General features: G+C 43.4%; 1 protein-coding gene across 9 annotated transcripts in view; it reads left to right on the forward strand.

Annotated features, from left to right (window-relative positions):
• The window catches only part of APBB2 (amyloid beta precursor protein binding family B member 2), a 128,552-nt gene that overhangs the window by 46,805 nt on the left and 56,702 nt on the right, over positions 1–25,045 (forward strand). For 3 of the 9 annotated variants that reach the window (XM_054163815.1, XM_054163796.1, XM_054163809.1), the window contains 4 exons: positions 1,681–1,889; positions 8,394–8,456; positions 8,931–9,016; positions 9,641–9,701. In XM_054163815.1, the coding sequence (XP_054019790.1) occupies positions 1,681–1,889; positions 8,394–8,456; positions 8,931–9,016; positions 9,641–9,701 (419 nt within the window). The remainder of the gene's footprint in view (positions 1–1,680; positions 1,890–8,393; positions 8,457–8,930; positions 9,017–9,640; positions 9,702–25,045) is intronic. The other 6 variants (XM_054163821.1, XM_054163801.1, XM_054163832.1 and 3 more) reach the window with 3 other exon arrangements.

A 25,045-nucleotide genomic window follows, 5' to 3' on the forward strand; every position in this document is an offset into this window, starting at 1 on the left:
GCTGTGTCTGCTGTCCTCTGGAGAAGAGGAGGCTCAGGGCAGACCTTCTTGCTCTCTACAACTACCTGAAGGGAGGCTGTAGCTGGGTGGGGGTTGGTCTCTTCTCCCAGGCAACCAGCACCAGAACAAGAGGACACATTCTCAATCTGTGCCAGGGGAGGTTTAGGCTGGATGTTAGGAAGAAGGTCTTCATAGAAAGAGAGATTGGTCATTGGAATGTGCTGCCCAGGGAGGTGGTGGAGTCACCATCCCTGGAGGTGTTTAGGAGGAGACTTGATGGGGTGCTTGGTGCCATGGTTTAGTTGATTAGATGGTGTTGGATGATAGGTTGGACTCAATGATCTCAAAGGTCTTTTCCAACCTGGTCTATTCTATTCTAATCTATAATAAGCAATCATGATAAAACACCTAGAAAAGGCTTGAGGATAGACTACTACAAACTTTCAATTCAAAAAAGAGATGAAGGATGGGAATATGACAACAGGTTGTCTGTTGTTGTCCTCGGATAACAACATCTGTTGTCCACTCAAGGTGTTTTGAGGGCTGTCTTTGAAGGCTGGAAACAAGTTGCTGAACTAGATGAGCCACAGCTTCCGATGCTTCCTTTATTCTGCCTTTTTTACCCCCTGCTAGCTTGGTTTGCTGAGCTGCTGTCAGCCTTCATCATGTCATCTTGAGTGCTGGTGGAAACATCAGGCTAGAATATGTTTCTTCCTGCAGCTTGATGGTCCTTGGAGTAGACTATAGCAGCTGGTTAGTAACACATACCGTAAAGACATGACTAAAGCAGTTCAGCTGGGAAGTTCAGAAGAGCTCTGGCTCCCTTGCCAGCCTCTGGAAAGCATGTATCCAGTAGAAGGTAACTGCCCCTTCTAGGGTGCAGCTGGTTTGCACATACCTGATGCTCCTGGCTTTCTAAAGCACTGTGTGCTGTCCACTGGAGATGTCTCTGATAATCCCAGCTAAATCTGGGAATGTCTTTGGTTACAATATGAGTTGCTAGTGTCTTCTTAAGGCTGTGTCAGTGGAGCCAGTGTTTCTTCTCTGTCTTGGCACTGTGGATGAGGTTTAGATTATCTGTTTTTCCTACCCCATTATAAACCCAACTGAAAACAGTATGTTTGTTTGTGACGACCAGATGTGTGCAAAATGATTGCTCAGTTCTTTTGTTCTCATGGTTTTGAGCAATCAATCTTGTAGATGCTTTAAGTAAACCCAGTGTGGGTTAGTTGTTTGGTGTGGGAAGGTATTTTGGTTTTGGTAAGCTGACTTTAATTAGCAGAACTATATCCTCTGCTACCAGGCACCAAGAAAAGAAGGTGCTGTGATAAAGAAGATGGAGTGCACCATAACTCTAAGTATTTCTTTATATGATTTAATGTACTTGAAGCTCAACTTTATTAGAAGAGCTCATTTATCTGATGGGATGAGATAGCTGCCATATTAGAGCAGCTCTTCAGAAAGTGGTGTATTTTTTATTTCTCCTTATATGCCAAGTCAAACCAGGCTTTGTCACCTTACTTGGGTCCTCAATAATTGAGTGTGTGTTTCTGATGCTCATTTTCACAGGAGCTGCAGAGCAGCGGTACCAGCTGTGCATCACCTGCACCAGGGGCAGACCCATTCCTGTCTTATTAACTCCAAGTCATTTTCCTTTCTCCCATCCTCCTCTGTTCCCAGCAGATATATGGAGTGACCATTCATTTCAGACAGACCCAGATCTACCACCTGGCTGGAAAAAAATCAATGACATTGCTGGAATCTATTACTGGCACATACCAACAGGAACAACTCAATGGCAGCGTCCTGTGTCCATCCCAACAGATCTCCAGGGCTCACGGAAAGGATCACTTGGTTCCATTACTCCATCTCCTACTCCAGAAACTGAGGTAACATACTGTGTCTTCTCGAGGGCTCTAAATAAAATTGAAATAACTTTTTGAACTTGCAGGTTTAACTATTAGCTAAACTGAGCTTTAGGATATGGGGCCTGATAATATCCCAAAGTGTAGCTGTTTGTTGAGAACACATTGTAAGTACCTGTGTGCATTTTCTAATGGCAAGGCCAGATTGGATGAGGCCTTGAGCAGCTGAGTCTAGTTGAGAGGTGTTCCTGCCTATGGTGGAGAGGTTGGAGTAGATGATCACTAAGGCCCCTTCCAACCTAAGCCATCCTGTGATTCATGGAACACCTTAAACTTTGTAGTTTAGGGTAGAATCTGCCCTCTCAGATAAATTAGACAGCCAGTGCCTGATGAATGTGAAACTGCTTCAGTTCTGCGCATGCAGTGAAGCACTGCTGCATTATATGGATACATCAAATTTTTGGACATTATAGCAGTCTATTGGCTGGACTCTTCTTTTACATCTTCTTTCTTCTTGGTTTACTTGATTGGAGTATCACACAAGATCATAGGAGTTGTCATTTGAGACATTAGTTCCTTCACAGGGTAGTTTCTATTGAATAAGCATGAAGTAGTATTCTCAAGTGTAAGTATCTTAACATCCTGCCAGTATGAAATACTTGCACAAGTGGATCACTGTGTTGCAGTCAGTATTTAATTGAAAACAGAGAGAAATGCATTCTCTCCTCCACATGTCCTAAAAGAGCAATATACTGCCTTTTAAAATAGTCCTTTCAGGCACAATTTTTGGGCCTGATTGGTGTCATATAAGTAGAAAAACAACATACCAAGGAGTACGCCTCCAAAAAATGCAGTCACTTTGGTTTAGTGTGCTGGGAAGGTTTCTGTGGAATGAAATACTACTATCAAATCAAATTATTTGGAAATGAATTCTTTTTCCTACTAGCTTTTCAGAGGAATGGTCACAGCTTTATGAAATCAAGGGAAGTCTTTGTATGAGCTGTGAGGTTTGGAGCAGGCAACCCTTAAGTTTTACTTATATTTTTGAAGATGTATTTCGGTATGACATTTCTGCTGTTCTTGATTTTGTTGATACAAAATCACTTCCATAAAAGTTAAGAGGAGTTAAGGACATTCAGATCTGTATTACCATCTCGACCCTGAAACTTTTATCCTCTCTAGGCTTAAACATGCACATTCTTGTTCACTCTCTTAGAAAGGTTGCTCCCACATGGTCAAAAATGCTGCTCATAAAGTTTGCAGACTTGACCACAGCATTTTAGTCATGGTTTGCATCAGTCAATCCCCCTTGGAATGTGCAGTGCACCAAGCATGCTGGAAATGATTTCTGAGAGGGTTCATGGAGGAAAACCAGCAATGGTTATCATTCAGATAGAAAACAAGGGGAAAAAAGCAATCTAAAGTGCTTCACATGCTCCCAGTATGAATTCCTGTGATTTATGCTTGAGGGATATAACTTCACCAGTAAGTGTTTTTCTTACTTTGAAATGTAGTGACAGGGCTGTAATTTGTGAGTTATGCATGTCTTTCACAAAAGCCCAGAAATCAGTGTGGCTAGCAAATTGCAGTGGGGAAATGCATGCATTCCATTCAAATATTTTTATATCTGTGTTTGAAATGTCTTTACAGTGAAATTTTCAGCCCTGCTGGTAATGTTACAGATGTATTTTAACCTTCCATGATTTCTTTTCCCCTGAAGAACAGTTTGTGATTATAAAGAATGCTCATTAATTCTCAGCAGCAGCATGGAAAAGACAAATGGAAAAGTTAATAACGACCTAGATTTTTATACAGTTTAGATGTATTAACTAAGACATTTAAGGAGTCATTCTAAAATGCTCCGTGTGTGAGAGTACCTGTTAGGCTCATCTGTGTTTTGATACGGCAGTTCTAATTCAGAAAGGAGTTTGATCCAGCAAAGATTTATGCATATACAGCTCTGTGGCAGCATCACAACCATAAACAGTAGTGCAAAAGATGATACAGAAACTAAGCAAGTTTCCAACATTTTTATTTGTGTGATATTATGTAGTTATTTTATATAGCCTGAGGCTTTTGTCTCTTGAAAGTTTCTGCATTCATTGATAAGCATCTTGCATACCAGTATTGAAGAGAAGGCTCCAAGGAGACCTTATTGTAGCCTTCCAGCATCTGAAGGGGGAATGCAAGAAAGCTGGGGAGGGATGTTTTAGGATGTCAGGTAATGGTAGATGTAGGGGGGAAGGAGCAAAACTAGAAGTGGGTAGATTAAGACTGGATATTAGGGAGAAGTTCTTCAGCATGAGGGTGATGAGTCACTGGGACAGGTTGCCCAGGAAGCTGGTAGAAGCCTCATCCCTGGAGGTTTTTTAAGGCCAGGCTGGATGGGACTCTGAGCAACCTGACATAGTGTGAGGTGTCCATGCCCATGGCAGGGGAGTTGGAACTGGATGACCTCTGAGGCCCCTTCCAACCCTGACAATTCTGTGATTCTGTTTTTGGGTGAGTAGTTATTAAGATAGCATAGCAATAGAGAACCAGCTGAATATTGAACTCCATCATTGTTAGTGTGAATTTGGCTCAGGACTTTGTGCACTGCTAAATACTGAAGCTGCTACAAAGAAGGGGCGTAGCTGGAGTTACAATGGGAACTGTTAGAAAAGGTCTTGGAACCACAGATGTTGAGCTTTATTAAGAGGTTATGGGAGGAAGGATCCTTCTGGGATTCAGCTAGTTCTCAAAAGAACTCTGGTACAGACAGCAGGAAATAAATCAAGGTATGGGGTTAAGAGGTATGGGTAGGTAATGAAATAGTTTGTATTCTAGATGTAAGAGCATCAGCTCTCATGGATCTTTGGGTTTCCATCTCTCCACAATCAATATCTGCCAGCACTTAATCATCTCTGGGTCACTTGCAGATGGTGCTGATTTCAGTCCCTGTTCACTGCACTGCAGCCTACCCCAAGAGTTGACCCTCTCACTTCATGTGAAGGATTAACCTGGGTATCTGTGATAGGGTCAAGCTGAGACTCCACTAAAGTTGTGAAATTCGAGATAGAATAGAGGTTCTCAAATGCTTTTATCCTGGAGCTACCATTGGCAGCAGTGACTGAGGTGGACAGCTTCCAGCTACAAGGTGGACAATGTGTGGGCTGTGTACTGCTGTTGAGAAGCCTGTGCTCTGAGCTAATCAAGTTTGGGAGGGCTGGTATAGCTCATTCCCACGTGCTGGAATTTGTAGTGCTTTCTTCTCCAGAGCTTGGGGGATAGCTGGTTTTTAGGCAGATGAAAAAGTATAATCTGGGATTGAAGGCTGGCATGGGTAGCTGTCCCAGTAGGCTTTCATGAGTCCATAAAAAATCCTTTTCTCATATTTGTCTGTGAAGCATCATGTGCTAGTCTTGAGCAGAGTTTGAGCTGGTTTGGCTTTTGAGTTTGTCAAATAAACATTTAGGAACACTTCCCCACCACCACCTTTTCTTGCCCAGAGTGATGCTTTTTTACCCTTTGTCTTGTTTCCTTCTCTTTTTTCCTTTTCTTTTTTTTCTTTTTTTTTTTTTTTAATTATTTTGTGTCCCTGTCTCTTACATTAATGTGCTGTCCAGAGTTTCATATGGTAGAATGTGGCTCAGCTGAGAGCAGCCAGGAAAGAAGAGATACTCAAATCATTCAGCCATTTCTGTGTTGTAGCTTCCCCTGGATATTTAGCATCGAGAGCAGTGGTTACTTACAGTTCCTGAACTGAGAAAATGGGCAGGGAAGAATTGTGGTGGGTTGAAATTTCCCTCCCCAACATTAACTTTGCCACAAGAATGATGCTGTAATGCATCCAAATGGCAAAAAAAAAAAAAGAGTTTTAAAAAGGGGAAAAAAATTGTGGAACTCTCTGACTTTTGCACAGGCTGCAAAGGCAATTTTTCTTTCACAAGACAATCAGGAAATCTCAATCCAAAGCAATTAAGGGTTAAGCATTATGTGGAAATCCTGCAGATTTAACAGAAGTGCTACTAAATGATCAATAAAATTTACCTGGAACTTTCCTTCCCAATGTATTTTAGTTTTTCACAGGTGATTAAATTTGACTGAGTTGTAAGGGGCTTTTTTCCCTCCTTTCTGTTGCCAAATTAATTCCTTTGTGACTTTCTTTCTTCTGTAACATTCTCTTCCAAATTTTAAAGGTTTTGCCACCTCTTTTCCATTTCTTGTGCAGAGACAAAGCCATGGGGTTTAATTTGCAGTAAGAGATTCTTTGAGATCATGGTAGAATCTGGTGATGTTGGTTGTGGCTTCTTATAGCCTGACTCATCCCAGGCCTGGACCACCTCTAAAAGTTCTGCCCGTAACATAACCACTAGCAGCTAATAATGAAAGGGGAGTGCCTTAGGGAAAACTAACAACTCCTTTAATTCAGAGGCATGCTAGGGAATAGTTACTCTTGGGATTTGTTTCTCACAAATAATTCCTTCAGTGGGGATGTACTGAGGACATCTCTGAGGTGAGAGAACCACCCTCCAAATTAATGCATTGGGCCGTATGAGGCCAGTGGTGTCCCCCAGGGATCAGTGCTGGGCCCCATTCTGTTCAGTATCTTTATTGATGATCTGGATGAGGGGATTGAGTCCATCATTAGTAAATTTGCAGATGACACCAAGATGGGAGCAGGTGTTGATCTGTTAGAGGGTAGGAGAGCTCTCCAGAGGGACCTTAACAGGCTGGACAGATGGGCAGAGTCCAAGGGCATGAGATTCAATACATCTAAGTGCTGGGTTCAACACATTGGCCACAACAATCCCATGCAGTGCTACAGGCTGGGGACAGAGTGGCTGGAGAGCAGCCAGGCAGAAAGGGACCTGGGGGTACTGGTTGACAGTAGGCTGAACAAGAGCCAGCAGTGTGCCCAGGTGGCCAAGAAGGCCAGTGGCATCCTGGCCTGCATCAAGAATAGTGTGGCCAGCAGGAGCAGGGAGGTCATTGTGCCCCTGTACTCAGCACTGGTTAGGCCACACCTTGAGTACTGTGCCCAGTTCTGGGCCCCTCAATTTAAGAAGGACAATGAGACACTTGAACGTGTCCAGAGAAGGGCAACAAGGCTGGGGAGAGGCCTTGAGCACAGCCCTGTGAGGAGAGGCTGAGGGAGCTGGGGTTGCTTAGCCTGGAGAAGAGGAGGCTCAGGGGAGACCTTCTTGCTCTCTACAACTACCTGAAGGGAGGTTGTAGCCAGGTGAGGGGTGGTCTCTTCTCCCAGACAACCAGCACCAGAACAAGAGCGCCCAGTCTCAAAGTGCACCAGGGGAAGTTTAGGCTGGACATGAGGAGAAAGTTCTTCACAGAGAGTTGTTAGCTGTTGGAATGTGCTGCCCAGGCAGGTGGTGGAGTCACCGTCCCTGGAGGTGTTCAAGAGGGGATTGGACGTGGCACTTGACGCCATGGTTTAGTAGTCATGAGGTGCTTGGTGTCAGGTTGGACTTGATGATCTTTGAGGTCTTTTCCAACCTTGGTGATTCTATGATCTTGGGGCTGAAGTGGACAACCTAGGAGAGTTTGTCTTAGAATGGACTACTAGTTACAGGTTTAGTTGATTTGGTGAAGGCTCTTGAGTCTTTCAGCAACCAAATCTCCTGTCCTGCTTGCCCTTGCTCAGGACTGGGATTTTTGTGTTAGTGGGCAAGAGGAAAGGAGCAGCTCCAACATCAGCTGCTCCTCCCAGGCTTTGTAGGGAAGGATGAAGCTCAGGTTGCTGTAGTGCTGAATGCACTGCTGCTTGCTCGTTTGTACCAGTGAATGCCTCTGAAAAATTTGAGAACCTCTGAATAGCCACTGAGATGATGGCTGGTTTGTTTGAGGCTGGTTTGGGTTTGTTCTGTTTTTTCCAAAAGAAAGCTGCTAGGCTTGTCAAAACTACTCTATCAGCCAAAAAATTCTCTGCACTCCTTACTAATCCTCCTCTCCCTCACTGTCCTTTGCTTCTGCTTTCTCTGTAGAAATATTTGGGTTTTACCTTGTGTATATCTTACCCTTGTGTATGTCCTTATGTTTCACTATTTCTAGTTCCAACAGTGTTAAGGTGTATGACAAAACTACCAAGCAAATGGAAATCCTGATGTTTCCCCATAATTGCAGTTTAGCAAAGGCTATAGCAGCTGTGGCCAACATTCATATCCAGCTTCATTTTGCTTGCTTTTAAGACCGTAGTTAAAGAATGATTTCATTGTCTGTTCCTAATTTATATTAACTTCCCTTGTTTCAATCATTTGTTTTGGTAAGTAACTGTTAGAGGCATGTCTCCTCTCCCCTTCCCTCCAAATGCCATGCAATAGTGGAGTAACTAGTTGAAGTTTGAGGTGATCTGTTCCCTAACCCATCCTGTAAATATCAATGCTAACAACAGTGTCTTGTGTTTTTTTTTCTTTTCTTTTCTTTTCTTCTTCTTTTTCTTTCTTTTCTTTTTTCTTTTTTTTTTTTTCCTTTTTCTTTCTTTTCTTTTTTTTATCAATGTGCTTCTTCCTGTGTGAATAATTATGTGTCTAGAAACAGCCATGGAGTGATTTTGCTGTACTGAATGGGGGAAAGATTAATAGTGACATTTGGAAGGCAAGTATATTGTCAGATTTTAGAACCTTTAATACTCTTACCCTTGTTTTGTTGGGTTTTTTTTGCATGGCAGTGGCTGTTTTGTTTTTCTTTTCTTTTCTTCTTTTTTTTGTTTTCCCCTTTTTTATTTTTCCATGAATGTCATTCATAATCTAGGCCAAAGCAAGCGGGGGTATACTGCTAGGGATGTCTAGCTCACAAACATGCTGCCTTTTCTGATCTTTCCACTTGGAATGGATTCAGCCTAAACTAGCAGGGCAACTGCCATGATGTAACAAATAAGATGCCTGCACTGAATGAAATGCAGCTTGTGAAATAGATGCATGCCTCTTTTTCAACTTCAGCCAGAACCACTGTCGCTTCTCTGCAGGGAGGATTTAATTTCCCTTTCAAATAAGCAATAACACAACGGTGTACTTAATATCACATTAACAGCACTTAGTACTACACTAATAGCACTGCCTTTATCTTTAGGATCTGCATGCAGCCACTGTGAACCCAGACCCAAGTCTGAAAGAGTTTGAAGGAGCAACGTTACGCTATGCCTCTTTGAAGCTCAGGTACTCAGAAGTCTTCATGGAATGGCCAACTTTGGTTTAGCTTATGGAGTTCAACAGGGAGAAATACAGGGTCTTGCACATGGGACTGTATAACCCAGGAGCAAGGCTTAGACTAGGATCCACCTGGCTGGAGAGCAGCCCTGTGGAAAGGGATTACCACAATGATCAGAGGATTGGAAGCTCTGCTATGTGAAGAAAGGCTGAAAGAACTGGGTTTGTTCAGCCTTGAGAAGACAAGGCTTAGGGGAGACATTATTACCATGTACCAGTACATAAAAGGTATGGAGACTCCCTCTTTACAAAGAGTCACATGGAAAAGACAAGGGGTAATGGGCACAAGTTAGTCCTGGGGAGATTCCCATTGGAATCCAGAAGAACATTTTTCACCATCAGATCAGTTAGATATTGCAATCCTGTCCCAAGGGAGGTAGTGGATTCCCCTCCATTGTACAGTTTTAGGACTCAGCTTCACAGGGTGTTGGGCCATCTCATTTCAACTACAGTATCACCCAGAAAGGTTGGACCAGATGATCCTTGAGGTCCCCTCCAACCTGGCATTCTGTGATTCTGTGGTTTTGTCCTGTCCTGTAATTTTTATATCTTCTTTTCTTTTTTTCTTTACAGAAATGGACCACAATCTGATGATGATGATTCTTGTAGTATCAACAGTGATCCAGAATCCAAGGTCTGTATGAAGATCCACAATGTGCTAGCAATTAAAAATGTGCAGTTGTAACCATAACTTTCAAGGTGCAGAATGTCCCCTGTGCTTTGAAACGAACTGTGCGCCTGGTGCTGTGTAGTCTGACCATGCAAGACCAGTTCCATCAAAGGAATCTGCAGATTTAAAGCTTCATTCACTTTGCTTAGGAAAGTGTGACTGACTTTAAAATTACAGAAGCCAAGAAATTGAATGTTACAGCTCAGGACTTTACTGTGGAACTGTAAAAACTGACCCCTTGCACAACTGAGTGAGTTTTCTGTCCTGAGTGACAGAAGCCTCTGTTTTTTACTATGGCTGAATAGCTTCCTGGGGCATTCAGTGATGGAATTTGCTCTTTATTCTCAAGTTTATTCCTTTTTTAAGTATTCTTCCTTGTTTATGTGGTTTCTTGAACTCAGAGCTAGTAACAAGGAAGTTCTTTTCTAGAAGGAGGAACATTGTGTTTTGGAACAGAGAATGCAACTCGGTTTGAGGATAAATTCATAAAGGAAAGCAAAACCATCATGTGAACAAGCACCATAAAAGAATCGGAGCCTCTGCTGTTATAATCTAAGGTTACTGGGGAGAAAGAAGCAGCAGAAGGTTTTTGGATGCTTGTATACATATCTCCAGCCTTGTCTTGTTGATAGCTTTGCCTTGTGCTTGCATCCATTTTTTCAGGCTGTATGTGAATCTCTATAATTGGAAATCCCAAGTTATTTAAATAATTGTTTTGGCTGTGCCATACACATGCAGTGACTGACAGGATCAGAAGCTACTTATATGCAGGAAGACAGTATGTAATGGAGTTAATAATTAGAATAGCATTAATGATATATTTTAGGATAGAAAACAGACTGATCTGGGTACTTAAACTTCTTTGTCATCTTGATTATTTGGCTTGTGATGCTTAAATCAGATGTGAATAAATGTGTTTTGCTTGGCAGGCTGGCAAGTGAAAAACAAGGCTTTCAGCTGGGTTGGTTACAATGAGAGGCTCTAAATTCTGAACACAGTAAATGGAGTTGGCAGAGTGATGAGCATTAGGCACCAGCGCTCAGAACCAGCAGCTCTTCCGTTCATGATAAGCCTTATGGTATGGAAAGCATTATAGGGAGGCAGTATTTTGATATGTCTGACTCCTCCAGCTGGTTTGCACTGGGTGGAATTAGAAGCCTTCATGGCAGTGTTTGTGTGGATGAGTGACTGGTGTGTCATCATCCCCTTTCCCTCTCTGGCTTGCTGTTTCAGTTTCAAAATTTATGGGACTGATACCCATGCAGCCTTTGTGAAATGGTTCAGAGCCAAAAGCTTGTCCTTTTTTTGTCTATCACAGCTGGCTTGTTTCTCCTGTTTAGGCAAAACCATGCTGATGATGCTTCAGTGGATCACTGAAACAGTCACAGAAGTGGCTTGAGAAGAGCAAGACAAGGAAAAGAGGAGGAGCTATACATATTGGGGGGGTTGTTTCTGGTTGGTTGGGTTTCTTTTGGGTTACTTGTGTCAAAGCACCTTACCTGGCAGTTGTCATTGCCTGATGGGGATGCTGTGCAGAGGCAACAGTGGTTGTATATGTGGTCCTGCTGGTGAAGCTCAGCAGATGTGATGTTGCTTTGCAGCAAGAGAGGCTGTTCAGTGTACCTCCCTCTGCCCTGAGGAGAGGACAAGCAGCTGCTGCATGCCCAAAATGTCACAGGGATAGGAAGTGGACTACAAACAGCAAGGAGAATCATAGAATCAATCAGGATGGAAGCCCATTCCAATGGCTAACCACTCTCTCTGTGAAGAACTTTCTCCTCACCTCGAGCCTAAACTTCCCCTGGTGCAGTTTGAGACTGTGTCCTCTTGTTCTGGTGCTGGTTGCCTCAGAGAAGAGACCAACCCCCTACTGGCTACAACCTTCCTTCAGGTAGTTGTAGAGAGCAATAAGGTCTCTGCTGAGCCTCCTCTTCTCCAGGCTAAACAAACCCAGCTCCTTCACCTGTGGAAAATGCTCTGAGGTCTTTAATTCTCACATGGATGGGAAAGGGATGGTGGAAGGTAGCATGGATGGATTCCTTGCTAGCCTGTTTTACCCAAAATATTATGAGACTGAAAGAACCTGGTGGGATTTGGAACTGATGACCTGAGACTTGGAAAATCAGACTTTTTTAGCCTCTCAGGCTTTCCTCTGCCACACAACATACCTTAACTTTATTGGATTGAAGCTTTTTTTGTTTTGCAGCAAGCACAGATATTTTTTCTTCATTTCAGAATAAGAGAAGGAAGGAGTTTTTAAACTTGTTAAAGAAAGAATTTGCTGAAATGAACCTTATTAGAGATGTTTTAGAGTTTTTAAGCCTATCCATGACAGCGGTCAGTAATTCTGACAAAAAAACCAGCTGAGTTGAATTTCCTGAATGGCGCTGAGCAATGCTGTCTTTCAGCAAAGGGAACGATGCCACCTTGTGGAATGCTGCAGTAGTTGTCTTCCCACAGCATCTGTCAGCTCCTGCAAAGATAGAAGCACTGCAAAAACGTCAGTTTGGGGAAATCTCTGTCATCTAATTCGTATAATTCTCGTCAGCAAGGTGATTTTTGCAGCCAGGCAGTTAAGCGTTGGATGTTGTCAACAGGCAGCAAGCGTTTCCTTGTGTACCACTTGCTTAAGGTGCAGTTCCGAGCTTCCTATCCTTGGCATCTTGGTGCAGATTGTCTGCACAAGGCCATAAAACAGGAGGAGAAAGGGGAAAATTATTGCATCCAGCTTCTTGAGTTCAGTAGTTTCTTTGGGTAGGAATATTTTGAAGAGGTGGCTCCTTGTGCTTGAGAAGGATTCTAATTCTGCATGTGAAACACGCACTAGAAATGGGTTTTGAATTGGTACCTCCCAGGAGACAGATCATAACCTTTCTGGTTAATTTCTAAAGCAACCTGTGCCTTACTAATTGAGTTTCAAGGGAGGTAAAAAGATGCTTTTACCAGTCCTGGACTGTAAATTCCTTTGGACTGTCTCTTTTCATGTTTTTGTAAATTATGGTGGCCAGAGCAAAAATATAGAAAGATGCTAAATCTTTTCCTCGGTCACAGGTTCTTTACCATGAGGATAGTGGAATACTGGAGCAGGTTGCCCAGGGAGGTGGTTGGGGTCCTATCCCTGGAGATATTCAGTGAGGCTCAACAGGGCTCTGGGCAACCTGATCTACCTGATCTGGTTGGGGATGCCCCTGCTGACTACAGAGGGAGTTGGACTGGATGACCTTTGGAGGTCCCTTCCAGCCCAGACCATCCTATGATTCTATGTAATGAAACTGCACCTCCTGGGAGAAGCCTGTCTGTGCCCCAGGAATTGCATGAAAAGTAGAAAGCTCATGTGACAATTCCTTCAAAATCTTGTCAGATTTGACCTATTTGGGCTTGCCTTTGTGGTCTCCTTTTAAATGTTGTTTTCTGCTAAGCCTTAATTTAGTCTTTCTGTGCCAAGCATGGATTTTCAAGTTCCCTGTCCACATTAGCCTGTTCAGCAGAGTTTTGCTTTCCAGCCTTGCCATTTTAGAGCGGTTTCAGCTATCTATTGATATCTCAAAGTGGGAAGAATGTTTCTTTACCTGTGGAAGTAATAGGCAGTTGTTCCAAAAGTATGTTTTCTAGTTTACAAACTAATAAATGCTTAGGATCTCAGAGGAAGAGGAGACTACTTCCACGGGGGGTAGAGGTAGGATATGCTGATACCCAATATTTAAATATAGTGACTTACCCACAGGTGAATGAAAGCACAGTTGGAGACGTGGAAGGAACTCCTATGGATTACCTGAATTTTAGGGCTTACCCAGTTGGACCTTCTGGTGTGATGTGAGGCATGTTTCTGAGGTGCTGACTTGTGCATCCACTGCTGTCTGTCATGAAAGTGGCCTGTAAATAGCCCTACTGAAATGATTTTACAAACAATATCTGCCCCCCAAGGAGTTAATCTCCCTCTCTCTGCTGCTTTTCTTGTTGTGGAGGCAGGTATGTTTTGTGTGTTTTTGATCAAGCATCCTACATTTGCTTGTTTCTGGTCTTCTCCAGAAGCAAATATCCTGGCAAGACACAGGATCATTTGTAAATAATCAGCTTGTCTCCTTGGTGATGGAGATGAGTCTGGTTTCTGATGCAAGTGAAGGCTTAACCAGAGAGGAGGAGTTTTTGTCATGCCTGGTGACATCAAGACAAGATCCTCTTTTCACATCGAAGTCCATTATTCCTTTTCCCAGACAGAATAACTTTTAAAGTTACTAGTGCACACCGGGAGCATTCAGCATTTTCCATTCACAGTCCATCTTGTGCCCCATATAATCTTCTCATGAGCTCATGAAACACCACAAAACTCCTCAGTTAACTTGATTTCTGTTAATGGCCTTAATTAAGTCTGAGAAGTTTATTGCATACTAAGTTCCCTTGCAAAAAAACTAACCAAACAAACAAAAGTAAATAAATCTAAAAGAAAAATTGGGTATCCTCAACAGTTTTTGTTCCAAAATGTTACTGCTGCTTAGTTTTGGAATAGGAGTTGTTGTTTTTCAAAAACAATCATAGAATCACCCAGGTTGGAAGGGACCTCCAAAGGTTATCTAGTCCAACCCCTCTGCAGTGAGCAGGGCCATCCTCAACTAGATCAGGTCATCCAGAGCCCTGTCAAGCCTCACTTTGAATATCTCCAGGATGGGGTCTCAACCACCTCTCTGAGCAACCCATTCCAGTGCTCAGCCACTTTCCTTGTAAAGAACTTTTTCCTCACATCCAGTCTCAATCTGCTCTTCCCTAATTTCAAACCTTTGCCCCTCATAGAATCATAGAATTAGTAAGGTTGGAAAAAAGCTCAAAGATCATCAAGTCCAACCTGTCACCCAACACCTCATGTCTAAGTACATCATAGCTTCAAGTGCCACATCCAATCCCTTTTTGAACACCTCCAGGGATGGTGACTCCACCACCTCCCTGGGCAGCACATTCCAATGGCCAAGAACTCTTTCTGAGAAGAACTTTCTCCTCACTTCAAGCCTAAACCTCCCCTGGCACAGCTTGAGACTGTGTCCTCTTGTTCTGGTGCTGGTTGCCTGGGAGAAGAGACCAACCCCATCGTTGCTACAACTTACAACCTCCCTTCAGGTAGTTGTATAGGGTAGAATAGAGTAGAATAGAATTAACCAGGTTGGAAAAGACCTTTAAGATCATCAAATCCAACCTACCATCCACCAACCTATCATTCAACAGTATCTAATCAACTAAACCATGGCACCAAGCACCTCGTCCTATTACTGCAGGCCATCAGAAACAGTCCCTCTCCAATCCTTGGTTTTCATTCCCTAGGAAATAGGATGTGTTAGAGGGGAGAGGACCAGAACAAATTTTAGAATCCTAGAATTCATTTAATTGGAAAATGCTCAGCTGTGGCCCTTAGTACCACAATATATTCTCTCATGTATTAATTTCAAGTTTTAAACATTTTTTAGTGTTCTTTTCCCCCCCCCTTAACCAGTTTTACTGACAAACTGATTCAAGCATTACCTTCCTTTGATTGTCAAAAACCTTTTGACCTCAACTTTTTCTGTTTAGCTATCTTCTAATGCATTCAGAGCAGATAATTCTCTCTTCTTCAGCTTAGTTTTATTAATGTAAACAAGATGGTAATTATTCATAATGAGCCTAGGAGGATTGCCATCTTCTGGTGAGTTCTTGTTTCCCTGACCTTGACAGCAACTCTGTATTTTCTGTCCTTAATTTTTTAACCATGGACAATCAGATTTGTCACTTGAAGTTTTCCTGTGATCTTGTTAGGGTAGCTTTTACAATGTCCTTATTCTCTATTGGAAAGTTCCTGACACAGAATTTAATTTGCTTAGTTTTTCTTAGCTCCTTAAGAGGTGATCACTCTAATTGCAACTCAAGCCGTAGTTATGATCAATGTTTGTAAGAGTGGCAGAAAGGTTTTGTTCATCTCAACAATTTGAATGGCGCCTTGGTCAGGAAGGAGTTGGTTGGTTTAGTTTGCTTTGTTTTGGTTTGTTTTTTAAAGAATCTTATTGCCAGTAGCTGAAAGTTTCCTGGGTACAACAGAATTTGGTGTTTTGGGGGTTAGCCTAATTAGTGTTTGCATTGTTCTAAACTACTGCCAATAAATAATTAACTGTGTCTTTGGAGATACTGAGTTTTGTATGGATGAGATGGTGTGCAAATGGTTTCACAAAATGCAAGAAAACAGATTATGCTCAGTGCTCCTGGATCTTCCTTAATTGATGATCTTAAGTGTTTTAAATCAAAAGAACCACAGAGGAAGAATTAAGTAGAATAGACTAGACTAGACTAGAATAGAATTAACCAGGTTGGAGTAGACCTTTGAGATCATCAAGTCCAACCTATCATCCAACACCATCTAATCAACTAAACCATGGCACCAAGTGCCTCATCCAGTCTCCTCTTAAACACCTCCAGTGATGGTGACTGCACTACCTCCCTGGGCAGCCCATTCCAATGGCCAATCTCTCTTTCTATGAAGAACTTCTTCCTAACATCCAGCCTAAACTTTGCCTGGCACAGCTTGAGACTGTGTCCTCTTGTTCTGGTGCTGGTTGCCTGGGAGAAGAGACCAACCCCCACCTGTCTACAACCTCCCTTCAGGTAGAGAGCAATAAGGTCTCCCCTGAGCCTCCTCTTCTCCAGGCTGAACAACCCCAGCTCCCTCAACCTCTCCTCATAGAGCTTGTGCTCCAGACCTCTCCCCAGCCTCGTTGCCCTTCTCTGGACACACCCAAGTGTCTCAGTGTCCTTCTTAAATTGAGGGGCCTAGAACTGGACACAGGAGTCAGTCTTGACAGTTATTGTGGTACAGCAAAGGTTTATCCATCTTTCCATCCTTGCAGCTTCTGGGGAGCAATGGTGAGTGATGGAAGTGGCAGCTATTAAATTGGTTGGTTGTTCCTAACTTTGGCTGTTTGCCTTTAGCAGCACTGGAGCATCTCCTGGCTGACTGAGGAAGCACTGCAGGTAAATGATGCAGGTGCTCAAAAGCGTTCTGCTTCAAAAGCAGTTTTAGAAATAGCAGAGCAAAGCACTAAAATAATCTCATCAACAAATCTTTTTTACTGTCTTTTTCACTTTGTCCATCAGAACTTTTGGAGCCTGTGTCAGCTCATTCATTATGGCTCTGTGATTGATATTTACTGCTAGTGGCATCTATTGTGTCATTAGGTGATGATGTGAGGTAAATCATAATAGAGATTTCCATCTAGAGGATATTTGCTTCTACCTTGTCCCCAAATTGAGTCTTGTTTAATCAAATATGAAGATTATTCCAGGGCAGAGAAAGATAGCAGTGTGTTCCCAAATCTAATCAATTTACTTTTTAAATTATATACAGAGTTGCAATGATGTTTAATTGTGAGGTGTATAATAGAAATACCTGGGATAATGTGGCTTTATTTCTTGAGCCCTTAAAGATTTATAATTAGATCCTGCAAAATGCTGCATGTCTTTCACTCCTAGAAATCCCACCTGCCTCTGGGATCTAATTAGATGTGAACCTATTGTGCAGGATCAGGGTATACATGACTGGACAGCAGGAGAGATGTAGAGGGAGGAATTTTGCTTGTAGCTTTTCTTAGAAAAATCATAGAATCATGGAATGCTAGGGGTTGGAAGGGATCTCTGGAGATCCAGGCTAACCCCATTGCAAAGCAGGACCACTGAGAGCAGGTCACATAGGAACATGTCGAAGTGGGTTCTGAATATCTCCAGAGAAAAAGAATCCACAACTTCTCTGTGCAACCTGTTCCACTGCTCTTGTCATCCTCACATTAAAGAAGTTTTTCCTCATGTTGAGATGGAACTTCCTGTGTTCCAGTTTGTATCCATTGCCCCTTGTCCTATCACTGGGCACCAGTGAAAAATGGCTGGCCTCATCTTCTTGACACCCACCCTTAAGGTATTTGTAAACATTGATCAGATCTCCTCTCAGCCTTCTCTTTTCCATGGTAAATAGCCCCAGGTCTCTCCTCATAAGAGAGATGCTCCAGTTCCCTCCTCATCTTTGTTGCCCAATGTTGGACTCTCTCTGGTAGTTCCCTGTCTCTCTTGAGCTGGGGAGCCCAGAACTGGACACAATACTCCAGTTTGAGGGTCACACTTTTCCCTTGAAGTGATGACTGCCTTGCTAGTGCTATGAGTGACCTGGTTGCTAAGGCAGTTCAGGTCGCCCACCAGTGACCACTGTCTCCATGGGGAGGTGGCATCCCTAGTTGCCAGCTGGGAAAGGCAGTGCTGAGACCATCATGCACTGCCTCCAAAATCACAACTGTGGGGCACTGAATGTGCTGCTGTGGCCCCTATGTAACAGGAAACCATTTCCAAAGTGAAACAGAGCTGTAAAAATTGTAGCTCATAGAATTGTTAGGGTTGGAAGGGATCTCAAGGATCATCCAGTTCCAACCCCCCTGCCATGGGCAGGGACACATAGAATACATAGAATACATAGAATAAACCAGGTTGGAAGAGACCTTCAAGATCATCGCGTCCAACCCATCAACCAATCCAACACCGCCCAAACAACTAACCCATGGCACCAAGCACCCCATCAAGTCTTCTCCTGAAAACCTCCAGTGATGGCGACTCCACCACCTCCCCAGGCAGCCCATTCCAATGTGCAATCACTCTTTCTGTATAGAACTTTTTTCTAACATCCAGCCTGAACCTCCCCTGGCGCAGCCTGAGACTGTGTCCTCTTGTTCTGGTACTGCTTGCCTCACACTACATCAGTTTGCTCACAACCACATCCAGCCTGGCCTTAAAAACCTCCAAGGATGAGGCTTCTCCCACCTCCCTGGGCAACCTGTTCCAGTATCTCACCACCCTCATGGGGAAGAACTTCTTCCTAACATCCAATCTGAATCTACCCATTTCTATTTCTTTCCATTCCCCCTAGACCTGTCACCTGACACCCTAAAAAGTCCCTCCCCAGCTTTCTTGTAGGCACCCTTCAGATACTGGAAGGCCACAATTAGGTGTCCTTGGAGCCTTCTCTTCTCCAGACTGAACAGCCCCAACTCCCTCAGTCTGTCCTCATAGAAGAGCAGCTCCAGCCCCTCTGATCATCCTCATGGCCCTTCTCTTCTCCTTCAGCACATCCATATCCCTCTTGTAATAGGGGCTCCAGAACTGGATGCAGTCCTCTAGGTGGGGGCTCACCAGAGTGGAGCAGAGGGAGAGAATCACCTCCCTTGACCTGCAGAAGTGCTGGCCACATTTGAGAAAACATGAATACACCTGATATTTAGGTTGGGCTTTTTTGTGGGTATTTTCTTGGTTTTTAATGGTGCCTTTTTTCCCAGTGATACCTGTTTAAGATTTGTCTGTTGCTTTACTAGGTCCAAGTGCCAATGTCATCTTCAGTGCTGTTTGTGATGGAGATGCATGGTGCACTTTTTCTTGGCTGGAGTCCGTAATACAGCACATTCCTCTATACAACCATTTAACAAACCATGGTTGTTGAGCAGAACACAAGAAAAACCTGGCTGCTACTCTAAAGAGATTTAATTTCTTTTCTTGGAAGAATCTGAACTTCCTAATGTTTTAATTTTTCTTGGTTACATCAATTTTAATCACATTTTTTTCACTGTTCTGTGGTGCAGCACTGTAAAATCTTTCTGGGTCAGCAGTACTTTGTGTATGATTGATGAAGGAACCCTCAGGAGTGGGAAGAAACTGTGGAAAGAAGGCATCTTCATCATACTCATGTCCCACAGGCAAAAGACTCCCCTTGCTGCTCTGCAGACCAAAGGATTCAGTACTCAGGCAGCTCCCAGTTTAGCTCAGCCTCTACTGATTTTCCTGCCAGCTCACCAAGCATCTTTCAGGCTTAATTACAGCTTGCAGCCCTTCATACTCCCCACTGGAGACCACACATTTCACCTCTAAAACAATATACAGCCTCTGTCAGCTCCAGCTGTAGAATGCCTTGTTGGTTGTGAACTGCCTCTTGAAGGTCTGTTCCTCATCTTGCTGCTACAAAGTGAACTGCTGAGATGATGTTTTTATATTTCTCTTCAATTATTTACATTAGTTTGTCAGTTTAGTGGCTCAGGGCAACAGCCTGCTCTTGTCTGCAGTGTCACAGTTTCCCAATTCATGGAATATTTTTTTTTACTGGAAAAAGCACAGAATGTGTGGTTATATGTGTGTATACATATATTTATCTGTGTTATATATTGCATGTACTCAGGTTGAAAACAGCAGGGTACAAGCTTGGTGGGTCGTTTATCCATTGTGGACCTACTGAAAGGTACATTTCTGGAGAAAGTTAATTCAAGTAGAATTTTAATGAATGCTGTTGGATGACAAAGGTAGCTCTAACCAGCATGCATTTATTCTGGTATTAGTTCTAGCCCTGAGTGTCACTTTAAAACCCATAAGTCTTCCTTGCCAAAATTTCCTGTGTTTGATCCAAGAGAAAAGGGAAAGGGAGATAATATTTGTCTTTTTAAGAGACATAAAACCATGAGATATGCAGTACCTCATCATGCCACACTGATCCTACGTAGGTACATGCTGTTCCATATGCTTGAAGATGATTGCTCCATGGTGCAGCATCGAATCAGAGAATTGTTAGGGTTGGAAGGGACCTCAAGGATCATCTAGCTCCAAGCCACTGCCATGGGCAGGGACACCTCACACTAGATCAGGTTGCTCAGAGCCACATCCAGCCTGGCCTTAAAAACCTCCAGGAGAACCTGTGCCAGTATCTCACCACCCTCATGGGGAAGAACTTCTTCATAACATCCAGTCTGAATCTACCCATTTCTATGTTTTTTCCATTCTCCCTAGTCCCTGACACCCTAAAAAGTCCCTCCCCAGCTTTCTTGTAGCCCTCTTCAGATACTGGAAGGCCACAATTAGGTTTCCTCGGAGCCTTCTCTTCTCCAGACTAAACAGCCCCAACTCCCTCAGTCTGTCCTCATAGCAGAACAGCTCCAGCCCTCTGCTCATCCTCGTGGCCCTTCTCTGGACATGTTCCAGCACCTCCAGAGCCTTCCTGTAATAGGGGCTCCAGAACTGGAGCTGGAGTACTCCAGCTGGGGTCTCACCAGAATTGGCGTAGAGGCTGAGAATCATCTCCCTTGACCTGCTGGCTATGCTTCTCTTGATGCAGCCCAGGATGTGATTTGCTTTCTGGGCTGCAAGTGCACACTGGAAGTGGGTCCTTAAATGTGAGAGGTCCAGCAGGGCTCGAGATTTGTGGACTCAGGATTCATGTTTAGTTGAGTCTTTTTCAAAGTGGGAATCAATCAACAGTGATTTAACTTCATTGACTTTGGATCCCATTATAAAGATAATTTGTGCAAAAATCCCCAAATTACTCTTAGCAAATTGCTCCGAACAATGTGGCTTCTAAAGAGACATGAAACCCTGACCCTAGTGAAGATGGAAGGGTTTTCTCCATTGATTCAGTAAAGTCCAGAGTTCACCTACAGGTTTTTTTCCTTCAAGCTGGGTGTCATGCATAATACTTTTGAATTTATGCACCGCAGTACTAAATAAAGTGCTGCTGGCTACCTTAGAACTGATTAAAGCTATCAGCCTGCAGAAGAGCCCTCATCAGAAAAAACACAACATTGAAGGTTAAAGTTGAAAGTGCAGAGCATTAGTTTTTAAGAAATGAAAGCAGAGCTTCTGTGCTGCTCTGTAAGCTCCTGCAGGGCTATGCTAACAACAGGGCTGTGTTTATTGGGGTCATTGTGGTGTGTGCCAGAATAATGAAACCTGCCTGAGTTCTCCCAGCTGTTCAGCTCTTCTCCAAGATGGACCCTGATGTGAGCATCTTTACAGCTCTCATCCTTTATTAGTTTCTGGTGAAAATGTATGACTGCCTTTTCTTCCCTGAGGAAGCATGACCTTCATTTCAGTGTGTTAAAATTGAACCCAAAACACCCTTAGCACCAAGCAAACATTGCAAACCCCATCCCTTTAGGATGTGAAGCAAAGGTATCTGCAAAGCATCTAAAATGAAATCTCTTCTTTACTGAGAAAACTGGAGAAAATAATAAAGTGATTTTAATTTCTCCTTCAGAGCTGCATATAGCAAAAGGGTATTAGTAGAGGATAATAGTGGCCATTGTATTTTGTGCTCAATTGGCTAGATTTTTTTATTTGATTCAGAAATACAGCAATGAATAAGAAATTGGGATTAAAAAAAACCATCTTGAACCAGCACAATGTATTTTCAACATTTTCTTGCCTTCATAGAGCAGGTTTGACCTCTGGCTGTCAGCCAGCAGGAAGCACTGAGACAGGAATATTAAACTCAAACCAAGAGAGAGACTTTTGTCATCCTACACATTGGAGTTTGTGAGGTTGGCAAAAAAAAAGAGCCTGTAGTGTGTTGCAGTAAGGGACTGTGAGAGGAGAAAGTTCAATGTGCCCAGGTGGCTAGAAAGCCAATGGCATCCTGGCCAGCATCAGGAACAGTGTGGCCAGCAGGAGCAGGGAGGTCATTCTGACCCTGTACTCAGCAGTGCTTAGACCACATCTTGAGTCCTGTGTCCAGTTCTGGGCCCCTCAGTTTAGGAAAGATGTTGAGTTGCTGGAAGGTGTCCAGAGAAGGGCAACAAAGCTGGGGAGGGGTTTGGAGCACAGCCCTGTGAGGAGAGGCTGAGGGAGCTGGGGGTTGCTTAGCCTGGAGAAGAGGAGACTCAGGGGAGACCTCCTTGCTCTCTACAACTACCTGAAGGGAGGTTGTAGTCAGGTGGGGGTTGGTCTCTTCTCCTAGGCAACCAGCACCAGAACAAGAGGACACAGTCTCAATCTGTGCCAGGGGAGGTTTAGGCTTGATGTTAGGAAGAAGTTTTTCACAGAAAGAGAGATTGCCCATTGGAATGTGCTGCGCAGGGAGGTGGTGGAGTCACCATCCCTGGAGGTGTTTAGGAATAGACTTGGGGTGCTTGGTGCCATGGTTTAGTTGATTAGATGGTGTTGGATGATAGGTTGGACTCAATGATCTCAAAGGTCTCTTCCAACCTGGTTAATTCTAGTCTAGTCTAGTCTTGTTTAGTCTAATCTGCTCTAGTCTATTCTAATATTGACCTGCTTTGGAGAGGTAATTTCTTACCAAGGTTATTTTACAATATTTGTAAAGCTCTGGTTGCACAGAAGTTTAGTTTATAATAAGCTGCTTGAAATAGGTATTACCAGTGGATTTCTAAATTCTGTTGTGACCTGAATCTCTGTCTGCTTGCTTTTTGTATTGCATCCACATTTTCAGCAATCCAAATAACACAACGTGAACTGCAACAGAAAGCTGCAAATGTTGACAAATCCTCTTAGTGTGGGTTTGATTCTGCATGTTCAATTTCCTATAATTAAGAATTTTTCTGTGACAAGTGTCAGTATTTCTCTGGGAAAAGGGATGCTTTGCAGTCTATGTGTGGCAGTTGAATGAGAGTGTTTGCTTGTTCATTAATTGCATAAGATCTTATTATTCTTTTGTTACTCAGCTTAGCGTTGATCATCTCCAATATTTTCATCTGGAATCAGTGCAAGCTTTCTTGATGTATGGCAGGCAGATCCACTGGAACATACTTCTTCCTCATAGCAGAGTAGTTATATTTTATGATACTTGATCTTCCAGAGCAGGAAATAATATGACCTAGGTCAGGGCAATTGTGGCTATCAATAAAGGCTGGGGGATGACAAAATTGAGAGCAGCCCTGCAGAAAAGGATTTGGGGGTGCTGGTGCATGAGAAGCTAGACATGAGCCAACAATGTTCACTTGCAGCCCAGAAGGCCAGTGGCATCCTGGGCTGCATCAAAAGAAGCATGGCCAGCAGATCCAGAGAGGTGATTCTGCCACTTTACTCTGCTCTGGTGAGACCTCACCTGGCATACTGCATCCATCTCTGGAGCCCTCAGCACAGGAGAGACATGGACCTGATGGAGTGGGTCCAGAGAGGGCCACAAGAATGATCAGGGGGCTGGAGTACTTCTGCTACAAAGACAGGCTGAGGGAGCTGGGGGTGTTCAACCTGGAGAAGAGAAGGCTCCAGGCAGACCTAATAGCAGCCTTCCAGTGCCTGAAGGGGGCCTACAAGAAGGTTGCAGATAGACGGTATACAAAGGCCTACAGTTACAGGACAGGGGCCAGTGGTTTGAAATTAGAGAAGAGTGGATTTAGATTGGATGTGAGGAACAAGTTCTTTACTTGAAGGTGGTGGAACACTGGAATGGGTTGCTCAGGGAGGTAGTTGGGGCCCCATCCCTGGAGATGTTCAAGGTCAGGCTTGACAGGGCTCTGGGCAACCTGCTGTAGTGGAGGATGTCCCTGCTTACTGCAGGGGGATTGGACTGGATGACCTTGGCAGGTCCCTTACAACCCAAACCGTTCTATGACAATCTGTTTTATTTTTAAACCATTTAAAAAACAAAAGAAAAGAAAAGAAAAAAAAACAAACCAAAAAAACCCACAACAACTGAACATTTTCTTTCCCAGAAAATGTAGGTGGAATTTCCAGGGTTGTGTTGGCTGCACAAGAAAAGGTTAATTGTGCCCTACATGTTCTATCTCAGGCACAGGCCTGCTCAATGGTCTGTGAGAAAAGGCCTTACTAAATACAGACACAACCTTTAAAAAGGAGAAAAATAAAGGGGAAACAGAAGGAAACTGCTCAAATCCAAGTCCTGTAGGCTCAGAGGTGGAGAAGAAATGAGTAGCACCAATTTAAATCATCAAGGCAGACATGCTTTAGTGTAGGTTTTCATAGTGGCTGCCAACTGCTGTGTGACCTGAAAAGCAATCAGTGCCTGGTTTTGTAATGTTCATGACTTTATCATTCTGAAAGTGGTGTTCTCATCCCTTTTCTCCCTGTGATGTGGGTCTTTTCTCCCCGTGCCCTTAAGGTCCATCCACTTTGCCTTGCTACTTTGCCACCAGCAATGTGTAATTGATTTCCTGTTCTCCATCTAGTAGGGGTTTGTATTTGCTTTGGTTTTCTTGATTACTTAATTTTTGTGAGTTTTAAAGATACATGCTTAGCACTGTGTGAGGCAGCAGCTAGAGCGTGGCCTTTGTGTGCAGAGATTTGTCATGGTTCTGCCTTCTTGTCAAAGCTCCTTCCAGCATTCCTCTTGGAAAAGCTCCTGCAGTGCAGAACCCTACCCTGTGGTGAAGGCTTGCCGATGCCAAGAGCACAAGTGTCATCCACAGTTCATTCGTTCCTTCAAACCTCCCCAGCTTTAGGTGGCATTTTGGATCAGAGCTGTGCTGCCAGGGAGGTTTACAGCCCTTTAGAGAGTCCAGACTGCAACATTTATGAGTTTGGTTCTT

This window comes from Dryobates pubescens, chromosome 1 (assembly GCF_014839835.1).
Source record: "Dryobates pubescens isolate bDryPub1 chromosome 1, bDryPub1.pri, whole genome shotgun sequence".
In the NCBI taxonomy this organism is placed as follows: Eukaryota; Metazoa; Chordata; class Aves; order Piciformes; family Picidae; genus Dryobates; species Dryobates pubescens.